Source organism: Hippoglossus stenolepis, chromosome 13 (assembly GCF_022539355.2).
Source record: "Hippoglossus stenolepis isolate QCI-W04-F060 chromosome 13, HSTE1.2, whole genome shotgun sequence".
NCBI lineage: Eukaryota > Metazoa > Chordata > Actinopteri > Pleuronectiformes > Pleuronectidae > Hippoglossus > Hippoglossus stenolepis.
In genome coordinates this window covers 12,539,195-12,557,893 of record NC_061495.1, presented here as the reverse complement: position 1 = coordinate 12,557,893, position 18,699 = coordinate 12,539,195, and the positions used below count along the sequence as shown (strand labels likewise).

The window sequence follows — 18,699 nt, the reverse complement described above, 5'->3', positions numbered from 1 at the left end:
TTCCTTTGTCGGTGAGTCAGAGACTGTTCTTACTTCTCATCGACTGTTGTGGCTGCAGACATTTTGAAAATACAGATGTTAACAAAAACATTAATGATGACTCATGAGCATTGTCAGGGGCCTGAAACTGAAGCAGATAAATGAAGCTGATCCATGATTCATTTTTTATTTATGCTTGTGTTTTTCCTACTGAAAAACACCCCTGCTGTGATACGTCAAACACTCAGCATAAATCTCAATGTTTACTCATGAATAATCAATGGATTAATTCTATCTCTACACATTATTGATGGCACTCCAGCATCAGTTTGCCATTTAAATTTCTTTATGAAAATTAGAATCCGCCACCAGAGTTTGATGAATGGGTTTCCTGTTTGATATATCGAACACATCTGCAGTATTCATTTTGTTTTTTTTCAATGAATAATTCAAACGATTCACGTCCGCCTCGAAGGAGAGCAAATGGCCTTTAATGAAATGCTTAACCAGAAATGTACCAGAATACTTAACAAAATGCTTTGATAGGGAATACAGCCCCGAGCCATATCTGATGCACACACATTAATACTGTTGTTGACATCTCATATACAGTTTGAGTGGAGATTGTTTTACTTTCTTCTGTTTTGAAAATGTGAGTAAACGTCCCACATTACAATCCATTCGTGAGTAAAGACGAACTCAAGTCATCGTTTTTGGCAAATCTTTGGGGGTGTAGCATTGAAAAATAAGCCCAGGTCTCCAGCGTGGTGCTCGTACTCGTCGTGATGTGTGGTGTGGGAAAAAAATAATTATCTTTAACACTGACATCAAGGTAGAATAGATGTCTGACTATTGCATGTCTGCAATTACATTTAGAAAAAATAAATAACATAGAAAGAGACAAACATAAGGAAAACACACCCCCAGTATGCCGGACTGCTGTTTGTTAAAGTAGCATGCTTACACCAGAAAGTGGAATGCTTTTCATTCATTGGCTAAACAGAAAGTGGGTTGTACCAATAGGAGTGCTTTGATGCAAATATGACAAATGCAAAGATGAAAAAAACCGCGTGAGGAAATTAGTAAAGTATCGAACCAATAACAAAACTGCATTCACATAATTCTTATAAGAACTTTCAGTACCAGACAGGCGATGTTTTTCATGTGTCCACCATACACTCAATTACACAAACACACACACACGCACACAGATTGATGGATGGAGCCTGTATTATGGCTCCAGTGTTGTGATATCATCTTAGTCAGTGTTCGTCGGGATACGGGGCCCCCGTCAGGTAGCCGTTGGTCCCGTGACTTTTGTTGGTGCCGTTGGTGGCGCTGCTGTGGTGCTTCTGACTGGGCGGGGGGCTGTCGTCCTCGTCAGAGCTGGACTCGATGTCGCTGCGGTCGTCTTTAGACACCTGCAGAAGCGAGAGGGACGGGGGTCGGAGATTAGATTTTCTTCTCATTAAAATTCTTGTCTGAGTCATTATCTGTGGCAGCCATGCATGATGGTGTTGCAAATGGGCTTTTGCATATCAGACAAGGGAGGTGTTCTGCCAATCAGTATTTGCCAGCACGCCGCAAAAGCCATAAAATCAATTTGCAAACTTAAAATATGGAGAAGTAGAGCCGTGACCTTTATTTTTCTGATAGATCGTTTAATTGTTTGTCTGTAGAATGTCAGAAAATAATGGAAAATGACCCTTGTGATTTCCCTGAGCTCGGGACTGGTTTATCCTTCAATGTTCAATTTGGAAGGAATTAAGCAGAACAGCAGCAAATTCTAACGCTTGAAAGACCAGTAACATTGAATGTTGATAAATGATTCATTGTTAAACAAAAAAAAAAAAATCACAAAAAACTATAATTATAAAATATATAATATATTTAACATGCCAGGTGTAGATCCAGACATAATCAAATACTCATGATTTATAAATAAATTGATGTTTGCAGGAATACCAATAAAAACCTGGGACAAATGGTAACGATGAGATGGAAGATTAATGGAAGATACTGTTAGCATTAGCAACATGCTCACAATGACTATATTTAGCATGCTAACATTTGCCAATCTAGCACTCATCAAAAAGTACATCTGAAGCTGGTGGGAATATCATCAGTTTTGTATTTGATTATAAATCAAAGTGTTAAAGGAGACATATTGTGTCTTTAAGTCTTTATGTCATTAAGTGTTGTCATATTGGTTTTTGTAGAAGTTCTGCTAAGTTAAAAAGAGAGTCTGCGGTAAGGTGACCTCCTCTCCTCCACAGAAAACTCTGCTCTTGAAGCTCCTGAAATGCTTTTACCAGGGGGGGAGGGCATTTCCTCCACACACCGGAAGCAATCGACCAATCAAAGCACACTCTGCCTCATTGGGAGGGGGCCTTAAAGAGACAGGAGCTAAAACCAAGCGTTTCAATCAGAGACTGAAATGAAAATAATATGTAACTTGTAAACAAATTCAAATCTGACCTATTGAAAAGGTGAAACGGTAGAAGATCACCATGAGAACATGAAGTACTTGTACACTATGCAAATCTAATTTCTCCTTGAGATTTTTCAGTCTGGACCAATAGGGTGGACTGACAAGCGGACTGACACTGCTGTCCCTGGAGCCCTGCTGCTGGTGGGGCTAAAGATGCACTGATTGGGTGAGAGCTGACTGACAATCAGGATCATGATGGATGCGATGATGACATGGCTGCTTGAGAAATGAAAATGTAAGATAATGTAAGATACACCACGTGGATTGAGCTGCTCCTACTTACATGTAAGGGATTCCATTTCCCCACCTTGAAGGTTGCAGGTTAGCATAGAGAGTAGAAAGTGAGAGTCAAAAGAGGCGATTGAACATGCTGCACAGTATATATATATATATAGACGTACTAGCAGCATTTATACCGGTTCTTGCATGAACCGGTATAAATGGAAGAATTAATGTGGTTAAGACACAGAAGAGGATCTGCAGTGACTCACCTTTCCTTTGGATATGGCTCGGCACGCTGTCTTCACTATGAGGTAGGACCAGAAGGAGTGAAGAAGCTGCAGCAGGATCAGGAGCAGGTTGAAGACCCACCAGGACGGGTAGGGCCCAACGATCTCCCAACTCTCAAACAAGGTGGTGTTTAAAATCCTTCCATAGCAACAGAAGACAAGGGAGAGAGAGAGAGATAATTAAACACAAGGATTAAAAGCACGCTCTTTGAGTGGGTGGATTACTGTGCATTCCTGAGGAGCAGGTAGACAAAGAAATGAAACGAGGACGGCTCTGCTCCAGCTCTTTGTCTTTCACGGAGCATCTGGCCTCTAATGAAGCATTCATAGCACAAATAGATGTGTGCAAGTTATATTTATAGTTGCTGATGGTTAAATACATGTACATCAATAAATCAAATGCCATAAAGATCAGCCGGTGGAGTAGAAGCATCGTCTGGCTCCATTACGCACAATCAAACATTCAAGTATCTGGGAGAAATGTATCCCTCGGCCGATTCTTCCAAACGGCTGTGTGTGAATCATACTCCAGATACTGACGCCATGGCAACAGCTTTACAGTAATGACAACTTTACTACCAGTGTGGTCAGGGCTGACTAAAGTGTGGTGTAGCATCATCATATTCTAATGTGGAAACAAATTGGGAGAAGAGTGGGGTGCCAACTATAACATTTTTTTTTAAATACTTCCCTTGAGAATAGAACTACTTATTAAAGACAACAAACTTGAATCTAGATGCTGGAAATAGCCTTTTTGTGCCGATCAAGTATCGAAGGTATCGACACAGAGAAGCAGCCGACTGCTGTGGCCCCGATTCTGCAACTAAATCACGCCTCCCTTCACTTGTGAGAGGCGTGAGAACACTGCTGCTGATGACTGTGAGATGACTGCTGCACACACTTACAGGGGCCAGAACTGATTAGTGGTAACCCTGCAAATGTCATTACAATCATGATAATTGGCATTCATCAGCTTCTGCAATTAGACTTTCACTGTGGCTAAAACAAAGCAACAGGAAGTGAATTCAAATATTTAAATCTGCCTCTGTTGCACAGTAATTTGGATAAATTAGCAACAACTTGAAAATCTTGAATGAAAACAAAGCAACGTTTAAAATGAGAAAGTAACACAATCAAAATGATAAATAAATAAAAAACATGGATGTTTAAAGAATCAGGGGGAAGTCTAGACAGTGTTTTCTATGATAGAGCTATAACCATAATGATCGGCTTTTCATTTGTTGATTTTGCTTGGATTTCTTTTGAGAGGTCCGAGCTGCCGTATCCATAGTAACCATTTCTTAGCAACAAAAATTCACAGAGATGTGTCTGAACTCCAAACCGTTGAGGAGAAAGTAGTTTAAAAAAAAAAGGCACTGAGCTCTTCATGGGCTCTGCTCGTCCATTTTCAGGGATGGTCGGCAGAAACGTGCAGACAAACTCGCATCTACTGCACAGATACCCCAAGAGGAAGTGTGGTGAGTGAGCAGCACTTACCAGACAGGGTAAACCCCCAGTCTGGAACTTATGAAGAGAACTGCAAACATTGCAAACAGGAGGTTGCACAGAATCTGACATTTGGCATAGTTGGCCATCTTGGCAGCCTAAGGAAAAGAAAATCTACAGTTAATGTTGATGTAAACAAGTGGTTGAATATAGTATCAAAATTAAAAAGCTTGTCTTTTCATCATATTACTAAACTAAATCAAATATAATTGCATTGTAACTTGCTAATTCCACCTGCCTTAATGGAGCATCTTTTCATTATAGCTACATCATCTTATATTTATCTTGGTTCCCACACATTATTTCATTTTATTTTACCAGTATTATACTTGTACGCCAATCTACTCTATGCTTAAGCTTGGAAAAGTAACATATAGATAAATTGTATATTTGAATAACGATGTTCCAAACCCTCCACCCACACAACCAGCCAGCTGCGCCCACGAGTCCTCCTACAGTATTTCATTCTCCCAGCCGTCCTCACCTCTATCAGCACGTCGGCTGCGTCGTGCAGACACATGACCAGAGTTCCCACTCGGGCCATGTTGTTCACGTAGGAAAATGTGATGAGGGAGATCGTCGCCACGTGATGAAGGAACATGATCAGGAAATCCTAGAGACAACAGTTATACCAAAAATAAAAGGTCACACAACTACAGAGAGTACTTTTAAAAACGGGTTCATGGCTGTCGGGAGTCACTGCATGCAGGACAAACCCAGAGCTTCTAGTACAGTACAGCATTGAGGTAAAAGTGAAAGGGAACTGTGTGCACACACTGTGGCCTTGGAAATTCTGTGTTTTCAAAATGACAAGGCCCCTACTGCTGACTAATATAAACTGAATTTTGTGGAACCAATGTAGAACACAGTGGAGCCTATTTTCAAAGCAGCTGGAGGAAGCACTGCACATGTTTATGGTTTCACGGCCTTGAGATGCACATGTGATTATTGCATGGAGCTGTTTTGGTGGGGCATGCTCGACATGTGCCGGTGTGATTTCACAAAGCTGTTTAAAAGATGACACAAAAATGATAAATCACCACTTACACAAACATAGAATGCACATCCTTAGTGTTTGAACATTTTTGTTGCTGCAAATTTGTCTGATTCTGCCATTGTGTCTGTAACATACTGTATCTATAGAGGAACATGCAGATTATTTAGTGAAATACCTGACAATACCACCAAGTACAAATACTTTGGTACAAGTAAAAGCGATACATTGAAAACGTTTCTAAAGTATAAAGTCAACAAAATGTACTTCAAGTATCAAAAGTAATCAATGCAGAAAAATGTCCCCGGTTTAATCATAAGACTATTATTACTGATGCGAAAATGTTTGAGGAGTATTTTACTGTGGTCATGGTGGAGATATTTGTAAATGAACTAAGATGCTGTTGGGTAGTTTAATCTTTAAAAAACATGTCATATTTCATAAGCTCATCAAATATGTTTTGTTCACAACCTCTTAATTTGTAACTAGTGAGTAAAGATGCCAGATAAATGTAGTGGAGCACAAGATATAATATTTTTCCTCTGAAGAATCGAAAAAGTGAAGTATAATGGGGCATGAAGTACAAATTTAAGTACAATTCTTGAGTAAATGTTCATATTTATTCTATGCCACCAGCTGAGTCGATCGCTATTGTGGCTATAATAAACATTTATGTATCAATAATCAAAATATACGTCAGTGTAGTTTTGGCCCCGTCTAGGTAGGAGCCCTTCTCTTTGGAATTTCCCACATACAGCTCCTATGGTTGACTATATGGATGCAGACAGGCGGCATGGGGAAACATTCCTCGAGCAAATCTTTAGCTACTCAAATTCCTCAGCTCAAAGTGAACAAGCACCGGTCCAAAGTAGCGAAAGAATGAAAAGGAGGATGAGGAGAAAAGGCGATGATGCAAGATACAGAATGAAAGCGAGGCGAGAGTGTGCAGGGAGAACATACTGGAATTGGCAGGGGGTGAAGAGGACCTCCTCAGTGTAGTACTGTGCATGAAAAAACTGAAAGGAGAAACAAAAACAGACAACATGCCAACAGTCAACAAAGAGATGACAGAGTGGAGGCATATGCAGCATGGCATCATGGGGGCTGCTGTGAGTGCGGTGAGAGGAGTGTGTTTTGGAGAGGGAGCTGAGCTGGGAATGGACTGGAGACAGGAGGAGTAAGATTATGGCTGGAAGACATGCAAATTGATACTTAATGAACCGTCTCTGATCCTAACCACTATACTCACAGCACTTTACAGTCACATTCACACACACACACACACATACAGCGGCTCTATATATAGGACTCCTCTATATCAAGTTTTATTCACACACTGATCGAAAAGCCATCGGGGGTTCAATTTAGGTGTCTTGCCCAAGACAATGGAGGAGCCTGGGATCATAACTTCTGATTGGTGGACGACCTGCACTTCTTCCTGAGCCACTGCCACCCCTACACACATATATATATATATACCTTTCAAGCTTCATTTACAGCGGAATGTGCATAATACATCTTATACTTAACGGGTTAACACATTAAAAAAAGACATAGTAGTCATATAATGTGCTTTATTAGAGTGTGAATACCTGACCCGAAGCCGCTGGGACCAGCCAGGCTGGGTTTAAACAAATATTTCGAAATTATATTTGAGTTCAAGTCAGTTTAGTTTAATTGGCATCTACTTCCTTATTATTTTTAACTGCACCAGTCTGTAATCGAGGAAAATTGGGAAAAACCTGCCTGTCGGGTTCAGGTCGGGGCTCGGTTAGTTTTCTCTCAGACAGAGAATTAAGTACCTGAGCCGCACTCTAGTGTGTACAGTATGCACCAATTATACATTATATTTTTTCAGTATTAAGTGTGAGTGGGTAATAAGTTAGTAAAGTTAATGATTAAAATGTAAGTTACTGTCATGTATAATTATCGACTGCTTAACTTCAAATACAGTCAGAAAATGTGTTATTTCTGCTAAATGTGTCCTTTTATAATTTTTTGTATTTTATGGCACCATCATTACAGAAGTAGTAATATGTGCAGAACACAAAAGCTGTTACTCGAAAACAAACTCTACACCAACCATAGACTGTAGGACACCAACCATGTCTGTGGAAAACTTTTTATGAAGTTGAACTCAATTTCTGAATGTTTAAAAAAAAAAAACCCTGCTAATCCTTTTCACCCTCGAAGAATTTTGCTATTTCACACATCAGTGAAACTACACTGAGGCCAAAAACCAAATGCCCACAAGCAAAACCCCTCCAGAGTCACGCTGACAGTATGAAAAGACACAGTCGGACAAACTAATGTTGCTTTGTGAAAACACAAAATGCAACTGTCTGTTTTTCAACACAAAAAGTGAATAAAAGAGTCACTTTTTCCTGCAGTGAGTCTTTCAACAAACATCCAAAGAACATGCAGTTTGTCTCGGTGTGACTTGCTGTTGCTCTTACCTTCCTCCTGATGTCTGTGAATTGGGAAAAGAGTAAGGACAGGTAGAAAGACAGCTCCAGTACATAATAATAATGGATGTCCACAGTCAGTGGCTGCATGAACACACAAAGCAACAGGGTTAAAATTACACATCTGACAAGTAGGAGTCATCTCACTGTTATCGTTTAATAACTGAGGAAAACTGCTGTGTTAAAGGGAGGCTCACCTGGTAGGGATAGTTGTACCAGCACTCTTTAGTGTTCCATAACCAGGGAGTCTGCAGAAAATGGAAATATAAAGAAAGTTAAATCAATATGTTTTAACCTTTATGAAACACATAAAACTAGATGAGATTTAGAAATATAAAATATTATAATACGCTGTGATAGAGAAAAAAGTGAATCATTTTTATGCCATCCCTGATGAAATCTCATTTGTTGTATTTTATTCAAGTTAAACAAAGTTGTCAATGAACCCAAACAACCTAAAAAAGATTATTTGCCTCAAAGTCCGCTAAAATACTTTCAATAAAACCTAGAAAACTCCATTAACGACAATATTAATGCAGTGTCGTGGGTTTTATGCAGTTCCCATATATGCAGCTGGAGTTTAATATTTCCTTGTTATTTCACATCTAACACAGGGATATCAACATGGCCACTAAAAAATGAATAACTCCATTCATAGATTCTGAATGAAATCATGGAGGTTTATAAAAATCCTGAATGAATATTAGTGAGGGATTTTCTTACATACTCAAACCAGAGGAGTTTATATGGGGTCCTGAGTAAGGGCTTGGTGATATTATCAGGACCACAAGAGAAATGGTGTGCTACTTAAGAATGTGTTATAAGCAAACAGTGACCATAGCTGTGACTGAGTTTACGTCTCCTGAGCTGCTCTGCAGACACACTCTATTAATAACGCCCACAGAGAGTGGAGCTGCTGCTGCTGCTGCAGGGACTGACACAAAATGAACTGTTTTCACAAAGTGCTTTGTCATGCAACTTGTTTCTGTAAGATATTTTCCCACTTTCTGCTGTCTCAACTATTGCTCTAGTCAGATACGCTTATGAAATACATCCATTTTAGCTGTATATTTATTAATATCTACTGGACTAATTTGGCACAATGGCCTTAATGTCTGAGAACCAGTCTCTCCTCCTGAACAGCTGCTGGAGTTCAACCTTTCTAAACAGGAATTTATTGGGCTGTAAAACTGGAAATGCTCGAAGCCCTGAACTATTTTCACAAACCAGAATTTAAAAAGGTAGAAATGTTTTGAAAAGAAAAAGTTTTCGATGTGGAAAATGTTCAATATGAATGCAGAGATGAGATATATTTTTTAGAAAGGTTTACATGCTGTTGTTAACATAAAACTTGCAGTGCAGTTGGTTTGTCGGTACTTTACATGCACAAAATACTTGACTGTACTGTACACTATGTACTTGATGTATGTTTATGTTATAAAAGTACAGTGCTGCCATTGTGTCGTATATTAATAGTAGCTTATACTGTATATAGAGAGATAAGACACAGATTTTCACTTCTAAAGCTAAGTAGATCTGTAGTTTTTGCGTAATTTGCTAATTAACTTACGAACAAACAAACACAGATGAAAACATAACCTCCTGGGTGGAGGTGATTAAAGGCTCTGGTAGTGGTCAAAGCACATTGTTATGGATAACCTTTATGAGAGCCACTTCAACATTAACTATAAAAAAAGAATATAGTCATTCTATCAGCAGAACAGTAACAGTGATTGTAATGGACTTAAAGGGTAAAAACTGCTGCCAACAGGTCACTATATTTATTTAAGCTGTTATCATTTTGCTGGCAGACTCTGAGGTGGAGTAACTATTGCAATGAGATAGCATGACCTTATTAGTACATATGTTGACATTGAACTCCAGCAGCTGAAGTTCATGATCAAAAGAAAGACTGAGTAACACAAACTCTGCCTGTTTCATGAAGGGTGTTATTCACTGTAATGTGTGACAACAGCTTCCCCCTGACCAAATGGTTTCCCTATTCTATTATGAGTGAACACCTTTTGCACTGGACTGTTGTTGAACTCAGTAAACATAGTCCCTGACACCATCACTACTATTGTTCCTGTTCTCTAATGAAGAGACATCAACCTATTCAGAAACCTCATGATTTTTCATAGGTCAAATGACTCATACTAACTTAAACAGTGATGCTCAGGAGGCTGGTGCTCATTTGTCAGGAAGTAAACAAACCTTTTTAAGGAAACGCACTCCGTAGGTAAATATGTACAGATAGAATGTAAATCTCCACCTGAAAGAAGATAAAGAAGAACATGAGGATTTCACAACAACAATGATTTACACACGCCACATTTTCCTTTACCATGGTTTGATCTAAATGAAAGGTTACAAAAGGTCAAACACATATTTATTAATTAGGAACATTGTTAACATTGTATAGATAGTGAAGATGGAAGGGTGGATGGGCAGATGGATGGATGGATAGATGGATGTTGTAAAGATTCAAGTGCCATAGACAGAAGCCCTCAGTTAAGCAGTGTGATCACATTTCTTTCTTTCTTTCTTTCTTTCTTTCTTTCTTTCTTTCTTTCTTTCTTTCTTTCTTTCTTTCTTTCTTTCTTTCTTACAGGTTAAAGATCTGAATGTGATTATTGTGTCATATTGAAATGTTTGGTCCTTATTTATTAAGAAATATAAAATAAAAATCTTTCTTTCTTTCTTTCTTATCGTACATTAGCAAGAGAAGCAAAGTGTTTTAATCTCAGAAGAATTGAGAATAACAGAGCTGCATCACACCCTCTAATCGAATACAAATACATTCAAATATATAAACATGACCAGTGGATTTGCAGGCTGATGTAACTTGTGCTGTATGCTGCTTATACGGTTTGTTTCTCGTGTTCACTGCAGCACACTGTGTCGGTCATGCCTCAAATCCAAAATCTGAATGGGTGTGAGCTCCTCTTACTTCCTCCCATCTGCAGAGGAGGGAGACTCACTAAATAAAATTGGACATTAGTGACTTAGTGACACTGGGAAAGTCCTGTCCCAGTCCAGCCTGCTCTGATGTGCTTTATACAACCCTGCACAGAAGTTAGTCACCACAGCTACACCAGTGTGGGGAAAGTGATGATGAGGTCAGAGGCTGGGAAGAGACTGGTTCAGCCGACACCTCAGTGATCAAAGCTTTGCTGAGCAGGGAGATGTGAACATACACCCAACTCATAACAGTCAGCTCCTGGGGGGGAAGGATTTAAGACCAGTCAACTAGCACATCACCTTTCTACACAACTCTGGAGGCTGCATCAGACGAAAGAAAACACAGGCGAAAAACTGACTGAAAGGCCTCAACGACAGACCCTTTGTTGTGTGTTCATTATCCCCAGTGGGGTCGAAGTTATAAGATAAATACTGTGCATGTAATATACCTGGCGCGCAGTAAAAACTGTTGCATGGCAACTGGTTCATCAAGCAGGCAGGAGTCTTTTTTCAAGTGCTGCTGGATGGCTGCTATATATGTGCAATCCAAATGACACAACAGCTCACCGTGGATAGATCTGTTTTTTCTGAGATCAGGCACAGATGTGTTTTTTAAGTTCCGTTTCTTCAGATGTGGTGTTGATTTAAAGTGGTTGTAGATTTTATTTTCTGCTCTTGATGAAGCTGCTTCTCACTAACTAGGCTACACTTATAGTTAATTAGTGCTGGTTAGTAACTGGGGTTAAACTGGTCCTGTATACAACTTACAAACATTTTTGATTTATGTGACACAATGAGAGAGAGCATGTGTGAGGAGTCGTGACACAAACAGAGTTGCCATCCTTTCATAAGAGCTTTTAATTAAACTTAAGACCGTTTTTTTAAGTGGGACAGATCTGCTGATCTGCATCAAACCAAATGTTCCTGTTCAGACTGAACATCGCCTGAGGGAGGAAATAATTGTAAGGGGCAGCTTTGATTGGATGAAATGCTCTGAATGAAACGAGGCGGGCTTTGTTCTGAGTGTAGCACCTAGGATAAAAAGCATCATTGAATTCAGCTTTACTTCTCCGGGTATCTAAGCAGCAGCTGACAGCAACTGTTCTCTTTCAGCTCTTTCAACACAACAATTAATCACGGGGCAGTAACTGTGATCAAAACTCAGAAAGCCCTGATACATTCCCCCCTTCACACTTCTATTACTCTTCAGGCATTAATAACTATCCTTCTCTCCTTTGTACATTTCTCCTACGTGGTTGGATTATGAGGGATGATTTCAAATTGTCCACATGAAAACGCTTGTTAATTGCCAGTTATTTTTAACGTGGTGCCAGAAGACCGAATCATTTTTGAGGGAAAGCAGGGGCGTGGCTGCTGTCTCCCCGGATCACGAGAATGTGTCTCATCGCTCAACGTGAGTGGAAGAAGCATGTGTTGAGGACAAACATGCTTATTAGCTGTCAGCGTGGTGTCTGAGCGACTTCTATAGGGAGGTGTGCTGGTTGAAACTATGAAAATCGCAAAACCTATTGGTTAGAGGAAGACCACTAATGAGGATATTGCTAATCTCTATTGATGGCATCCAGGTACTCAGGCTTAATCCTCACACAGTCCAAAGACACGCAGATTGGGATTACATTGATTAGAGACTCTCAATTGACGAGGGTGTGAATGGTTGTTTGTCTCTGTCTGTCAGCCCTGCAACGTGCTGGTCCAGGGTGAACCCCGCCTCTTTCCCAATGTCCTCTGGGATTGGCTCCAGCTCCCACCACAACCCTCAAATGTAAAGCGGTATAGATAATGAATGGATGGATGGATGGATATTGATAGCAAGTTTCTATAGATGTAAAATGCCTTAATTTAAAAAAAATGTAATGAGTAATGAGAAATTAAGAGGTCATAGTGTTCATTTTAGTTATAAATACGACATTCTGCTTTGTCCACCCACTTCAAAAACTCGTATTTATTTAACGCAGTCTCTAATTATATCCTGGGCTATTTCTTGCACATGCATAATTATTTTCTACAGACCTGTCATCCCAGTGTTGTCAGATAAGTCTCTGTGCCCAGCCAATAAATAAGGCAGCAAATAACCCGCAACCAATAGTTACTGCTTAATTCTTTTTTACATTTTGGTTTAAAGTAGATACGTTGTGTTGATTAGTGAGTTTTAGAAGTACAGTTAGATGTGTTGTGTTACTTTTGACCAGAGTCAGGCTCACTGTGTCTCCCTGTTTCCAGTCGCGGTACCAGACTAAGGTAACCAGCTGCTTCTAAGAACATTCGTCAAAACCATTACATTTTATCCACTGAGGCCAAAGATAGATATAACAGGATAAAAATAGTAACTATATTAGTGATATTCAAACTTGTCATATAACTACATAGTCTCTATGTCTTAAGAAGCTGTGAAATCGTATTATTTTGCTCATGATCATTTCTCTGTTCTCAGTGGAAGCGGAGAAGGGAGACGAGAGAAGAAGATGAGATCAGACAGTTAAGAGCTATTGAGGACATGAAAGCAGAATCCTGCCCCAGCCTGTTCTAACCGAGGAGAAGTGAAGAGAGGAGGCGTTCGCAGGTAAAACGACAGTTTAAAAAAAAAAACCACTGGGACGTCTCGTGATCTCATGACGCAACTTTAAGTTGCGTCATGAGATCACGAGACGTCCCAGTGTTTTTTTTAAAAAAAGTTTAAAGTTGATGAGTAATCTCTGCCACTGTGATCAAATAATACATCTACACGTCATTTTCATTGTTCTTTCTTGATCTGTTTATAGGTATATAAATGAAATTAGCTGCTCTTAAAAAAATATGTAAACATTCCCTTTTCTTACAATTAGGTGCTGCAGGTTACTTGCAAAAAAAAAAAATCAATATTTAAACTTGTTGGAACAGCTTTTTTTTTCTTGCTTTATACGTGGAAATAAAACAAGGCGGTAACAATAGGTGCTAAACAAACTCCACGAAGAGTCTTGATTATTACTCGACCAAATGTGCCTGCTACATACTGTCTGCTTAATGAACAGAACAGACAGCAGATCAGCCGTTCTGACAACCGAGAGACAAAGACTGCTATCAGTCTGCAACAGCTGTGCATGAGGGCATAATTAGAGCACAATCGCCGCTCCGAGGACCGAAGCCATCCAACGTTCGGAGAATTGCATCGTAAGCAAACTAAGACAGACAACCTGGCCCGACTACTGCACAGCCCGGAGTCGTCTGCAGTCAATTATGCTCTGGGCAGATAAAGGCTTTGGTGCAATTGTTGCTTAAACAGAATGAATGCAAGCTGAGCATATTTGAAAAGGTCATAAGCATTCCAGTGTGGAAGAAAGACCCTTTTTTTCTTTTTTGTTGCTTTTTCCGGGGTTCCTCTGGAAAGTGGCACTGGGAGTGGAGCGGTCTAATCAGCCGACACTGTCCTCCCCGAGTGAACAGCAGCCCTGGGCTGATCAGAGGCTGTGAGGCTCCCTGGGTTCTCCGACTGCCAGACTGGCTCTGCTGGTGTCAGACATGACTCTGGTCTGACAGCCACGCTCGCTCGCTGGCCTTTAACATCACACTGCTAAGTAACTACAATCTCCCCGATGGCCAATGCTCTACTGCAGATTAGCCGGTTCTCTATTGCAGCCTGAGTGGGTTTGTTGGTTCGCACTGGGACACGTTCGAGTATTATTCCACCGCGGCAGGGGCCACTCATGTTGCAATCCTCATAAGCCATGTAGGAGACGGTGTAAGGGTTGACCAAACCTGAAGTCGCTTCATAAGGGCCGGTGAAGGACCATAAGGGGCCGGTGAAGGACCGCAAGAGATTAATTGTTTTGGTAATCAACCAAAAATTCCAAATACTCCAGTATATAAAAGTGAGGATTTGCCATTTTTCTGTTATAGAATTGCAAACTGAATATTTTAGGTGTTGCTCTGACGAGCAATGTAATGATGTCATCCTGCAATTTTGCTGAATAAATGGTGCTCAATTAATCAGCATTGTGATCGATAGTGGAATAATGTAAAAATATTAAATTATAGGCCTAAAAATCACCTTCAAATTACAGCGATCATTTACCTAAGTAAATATGCTGTCATTGTGGATGTGTGCAGCCATAGTGTTTCCCTTCATTTCCATATGGTATGAAAATTAACTATCACTATCACATCAGACCTGCTGTTACTAATGTCCCGTTTTCGTTATTGATGAGTGGTAACGCAGCGAAGTCTATTCAAATCAGTCCTGACCTAAATCTGAACTTCAAACCAACAATGAATTCACATTACACATAACAATATGGCACACATGAATTTCACTGTGACTGGATACATATACGTCGGGCAAGTTTGTGCAAATTCACTTTCACAAACTTATATATCTGTTGTGGTGTAAATGTGATTTTTCCTTACATGCTTTCACAGAATCGAGCGAGGGTGCTGGGCTTCTCCTGGTTGCGCCGTTGTCTGAACCAGCGCTGGATGGTCCGTACATCCCAGTCGAGCTGCTTGGACAGGCCCTCCAGCCTCTTCTCATCAGGGTGCTGGCGAGGAAGAATAGATATGTTGGATGAAGCTTTCACTGTAGCACAACAGAGTATAAACAAGAACAAAGAGAGAACGTGCTCCACCTTGGTTATAGCAGTGAAAACCTTCTCCAGGATAGCGTTGGGCTGTGCTCTCTGTGGCCCGTTGGTTTGGATCTTCAGGCCCATCGCACATGGTCTTGCAATAAACCTGCAAATGAACAAAACTTTATAATCATCATCAACAAAGAGACAATCACTAATGTGAATTACATGTAGGAGCATTTTTCACATTTAGGGATGGGCACAGAAGGTATTCAAATGTCAGGAGGCAACATGTATCTATCACTTCTCTGCTGGTTGTGGGTAACAGTTGTCCTCATCTACTGACACATGCATCTGCTGGTTCTCGGTTCTTATTTTAGTCGACATAGACATGGCAATATGTGGGCCCCTCTGGGCAGCTCAGGAGCTAGAGCGGGTTGTCCAATAACCAGAGGGTCAGTGGTGAGATCCCAGTCTCCCCCATTCTGTTTGCCCAGGTGTCTTTGGGCAAGACACAGAACCTGGAAATTTCCCCTGACGCCTGTGTGCGAGTGATGTGTGAGTGATGAAGTGTACAGTAAAGAGATTTGAGTGGTCATCAAGACAACAAAAACGCTATATAAATACAGACCACTTACAAATTGTGTTCATTATGTGGAACTTGTGGACGGTTGACATTTCCATATGGAATAAAACAGCTGGAAAACTAAATAAGAGCGGGAAGATATTTTCTGCATTTTCGCCATATGAACTATTTTACAGATTATATGCAGTCTGGAAAATGGTAAATTATAAGTTGCCTGTGAGCAGTAATGAAACTTTCTATTAAAATGATCAAATAAGTTACACTAAGATAGGACTTTAATAATTTAGAAGAAACCTCTTGTGCCACATTCCTCAAGATACAGTATCACATTATATAATAGAATACAGTGAATAAAACAGTATTAAATCTAAAAAATGGGGAAATTTAAATAAAAGTATTTAAAGTATTGAGTGTATTGTATGTTAAATAAAAAGTAATGCAGAACCAGTGACAAATAGAAATGAGAATAAAATAAAATAAGCAAGTTACATGAGACGGTAAACAAATACAAAAGTGGCAACAAGTAGTAATGATAATAGGAGGAAGTATTGATAATGGGAGTATGTAATTTGGAATTTATATAAGTAAGTTACATGAGAGAGTAAACTAATAGTATGTAAATAAGCTCTATTTACACCATTACATGGATTCAATGGATGATTTATAATTCACACACTTCATTTTCAGGGACAACATTATGAGCATGAGTGAAGGTCTTAGTGTGGAAGTAGAAGGCCTCAGTCACTTCTCCCCAAAGAGCCTCCTGACCCACATTTTGCAGGACGAGCATCATGACTCTGTGCCTCACTGTGTATCGATGATTGCAACAACTGGGTCAGTGGAGTGAATAAATAAAGAAGGTATATTTAAAAGGAGGGTCCTGGGTTGTGGGAGTGAGGGGAGAGCACAGCTGGATTCTGTGCAGGTTTACAGTGATAACGTGGCTGCACTGACAGATGCATCAGACTGTGCTGCAGGCCTGCAGAGAGACGGATGATCAGCCCCGGTGATTTGTGGGCTAACCGGAGAAGATGCCATTGTTTGGGTAACAACAGTCTGACTAATAACACAGGAGCGTGCAGCATTTCCATCCGCACAACCAAAAAAAACCCCCAGCACAGCCACCTGGATGAAGATGAAGATGATGGTGGTGGTGGTGGTGGTTGGTGTTTGCTGTGGAACCCACCTTTCAAACACCAGCCGGATCATGAAGATGCAGAAGGCTACAGGACACGCCAGATACAGATCCTCGGCTTGCGGGAACGTCGCCTCGTCCGTGTTTTTTAAGTCAGCCCATGTTACGTTGTGCGGGAGCCAGAAGCGCTCGTTCCAGAACCACGCCAGGATACCGGCCATCTCCCCGCGGCAGACTGTGGGACCGGGTCGAAGGAGAAACGGAGGGCCCCGGAGGTGTCTTCCTGCGGCGATCCGAGCGGAGATATCCGTGTGAGAGTGGTCCGTGTCCGGCTGCTCCCCCCTCAGCTCCCCGCTCCTCTCGGTAGGGAAGTCAATCAGCTCCTGCGCCGCTGATTGGTGCGCTGAGACGTCGCGCAGCAGCACCGCCGCTGTACGTTAACGACGTAATCAAGGTGAACCACAGTTTACATCAATACACTGACACCAGCACTGTTAATCACCAATAAACTGATCATACGTGAATGGGCTTTTTGTTTTCTTTGTTTTGTGTGTTTAATGTTTGTGTTGTTGTTGTTGTTGTTGTTGTTATATCGTGGTGGGAATTCAGTATAATAACGCACACACCATTTGATGCGTCAACTTGAACGTGTTTTCAAAAAGCCGCACTCCGGCTGATCGTTACGCAGTTTTTGCAGAACAATGAAATGTAGGCGCAGATAACATGGCAACGACGTAGCGACGTTCTCCAGGACCGCACAGCTTGGTGAACCACGCCCCCTACCGACAGCTCTCATGTAGTAAACAGTGAGACGTGAATCTGACCTTCATGAATGAAGATGAGTCTGAGCGTGAAGTAAGAAGATGATTCAGAATATCAACTCTTTTTTTTTAACGTACATTTATTTTTTTTACATGAATGCACATATTTTCTATGCGTTTGACCTGAGGCCTGAGTATATTTTGATTTGGGAGATTTAATAATGTTTTTAGTTGATTGTTGATTTTAATTGTGCTGTCATTTTTTAGGAAATGTTTTTCTGTTGTTTTTGCATCTTGTAAAAATATAAATAAATAATTGCAAAGATGTTGTGTATGTTCCTGGCTACATTTAACTGATTCAATGTATGTGGGTTTGTATTGTCTTCCTTTCACTCACTATTGAATTTGCCAGGCACACTGTGGTATTCGACTTCACTTTATATATCAGATTTAGACCATAAAGAATATTTGTCAAATATATATATTTGACAAATATTCTGAGGAACATTTAATCATTGTGTCAGTGAACATTGTCAATTTCAATTTATTGTAATGTCATTTATGTTTTAGAGATGACAGAGGAACATTTTTCAAATGTTATGTTGTGAAATTCACGAATAAATAATTTTTAAATAACTTGTTTCAGTGAATTATTATAATATTACTTTATGCATGTAATATAAAACAACACAAGATATAATATAAAAATATTACAAAATATACAAATATTATATAAATATTACCTATATATGT

The 18,699-nt window shown here is 40.1% G+C and overlaps 1 protein-coding gene across 1 annotated transcript; it reads right to left on the bottom strand.

Annotated features, from left to right (window-relative positions):
- Positions 1-448: 448 nt before the first annotated feature.
- On the bottom strand, positions 449-17,589 carry cers6 (ceramide synthase 6). The gene is made up of 11 exons (XM_035174947.2): positions 17,237-17,589; positions 15,525-15,630; positions 15,307-15,437; positions 10,159-10,216; positions 8,142-8,192; positions 7,936-8,028; positions 4,970-5,098; positions 4,477-4,583; positions 2,962-3,118; positions 2,754-2,777; positions 449-1,400 (listed from the first exon to the last, which is right to left on the bottom strand). Exons 1-11 carry the CDS (start codon positions 17,404-17,406, stop codon positions 1,242-1,244), a joined length of 1,185 nt encoding a protein of 394 aa, XP_035030838.1. The 5' UTR covers positions 17,407-17,589; the 3' UTR covers positions 449-1,241.
- Positions 17,590-18,699: the final 1,110 nt, after the last annotated feature.

Coding starts and splice junctions, on each gene's coding strand:
- cers6 (XM_035174947.2), bottom strand. CDS start 17,406: ATGGCCGGTATCCTGGCGTGGTTCTGGAACGAGCGCTTCTGGCTCCCG. Junction 15,438..15,524: donor TTTTCACTGCTATAACCAAG/GTGGAGCACGTT, acceptor CTTCCTCGCCAG/CACCCTGATGAGAAGAGGCT. Junction 8,029..8,141: donor GGTACAACTATCCCTACCAG/GTGAGCCTCCCT, acceptor GTGTTCATGCAG/CCACTGACTGTGGACATCCA.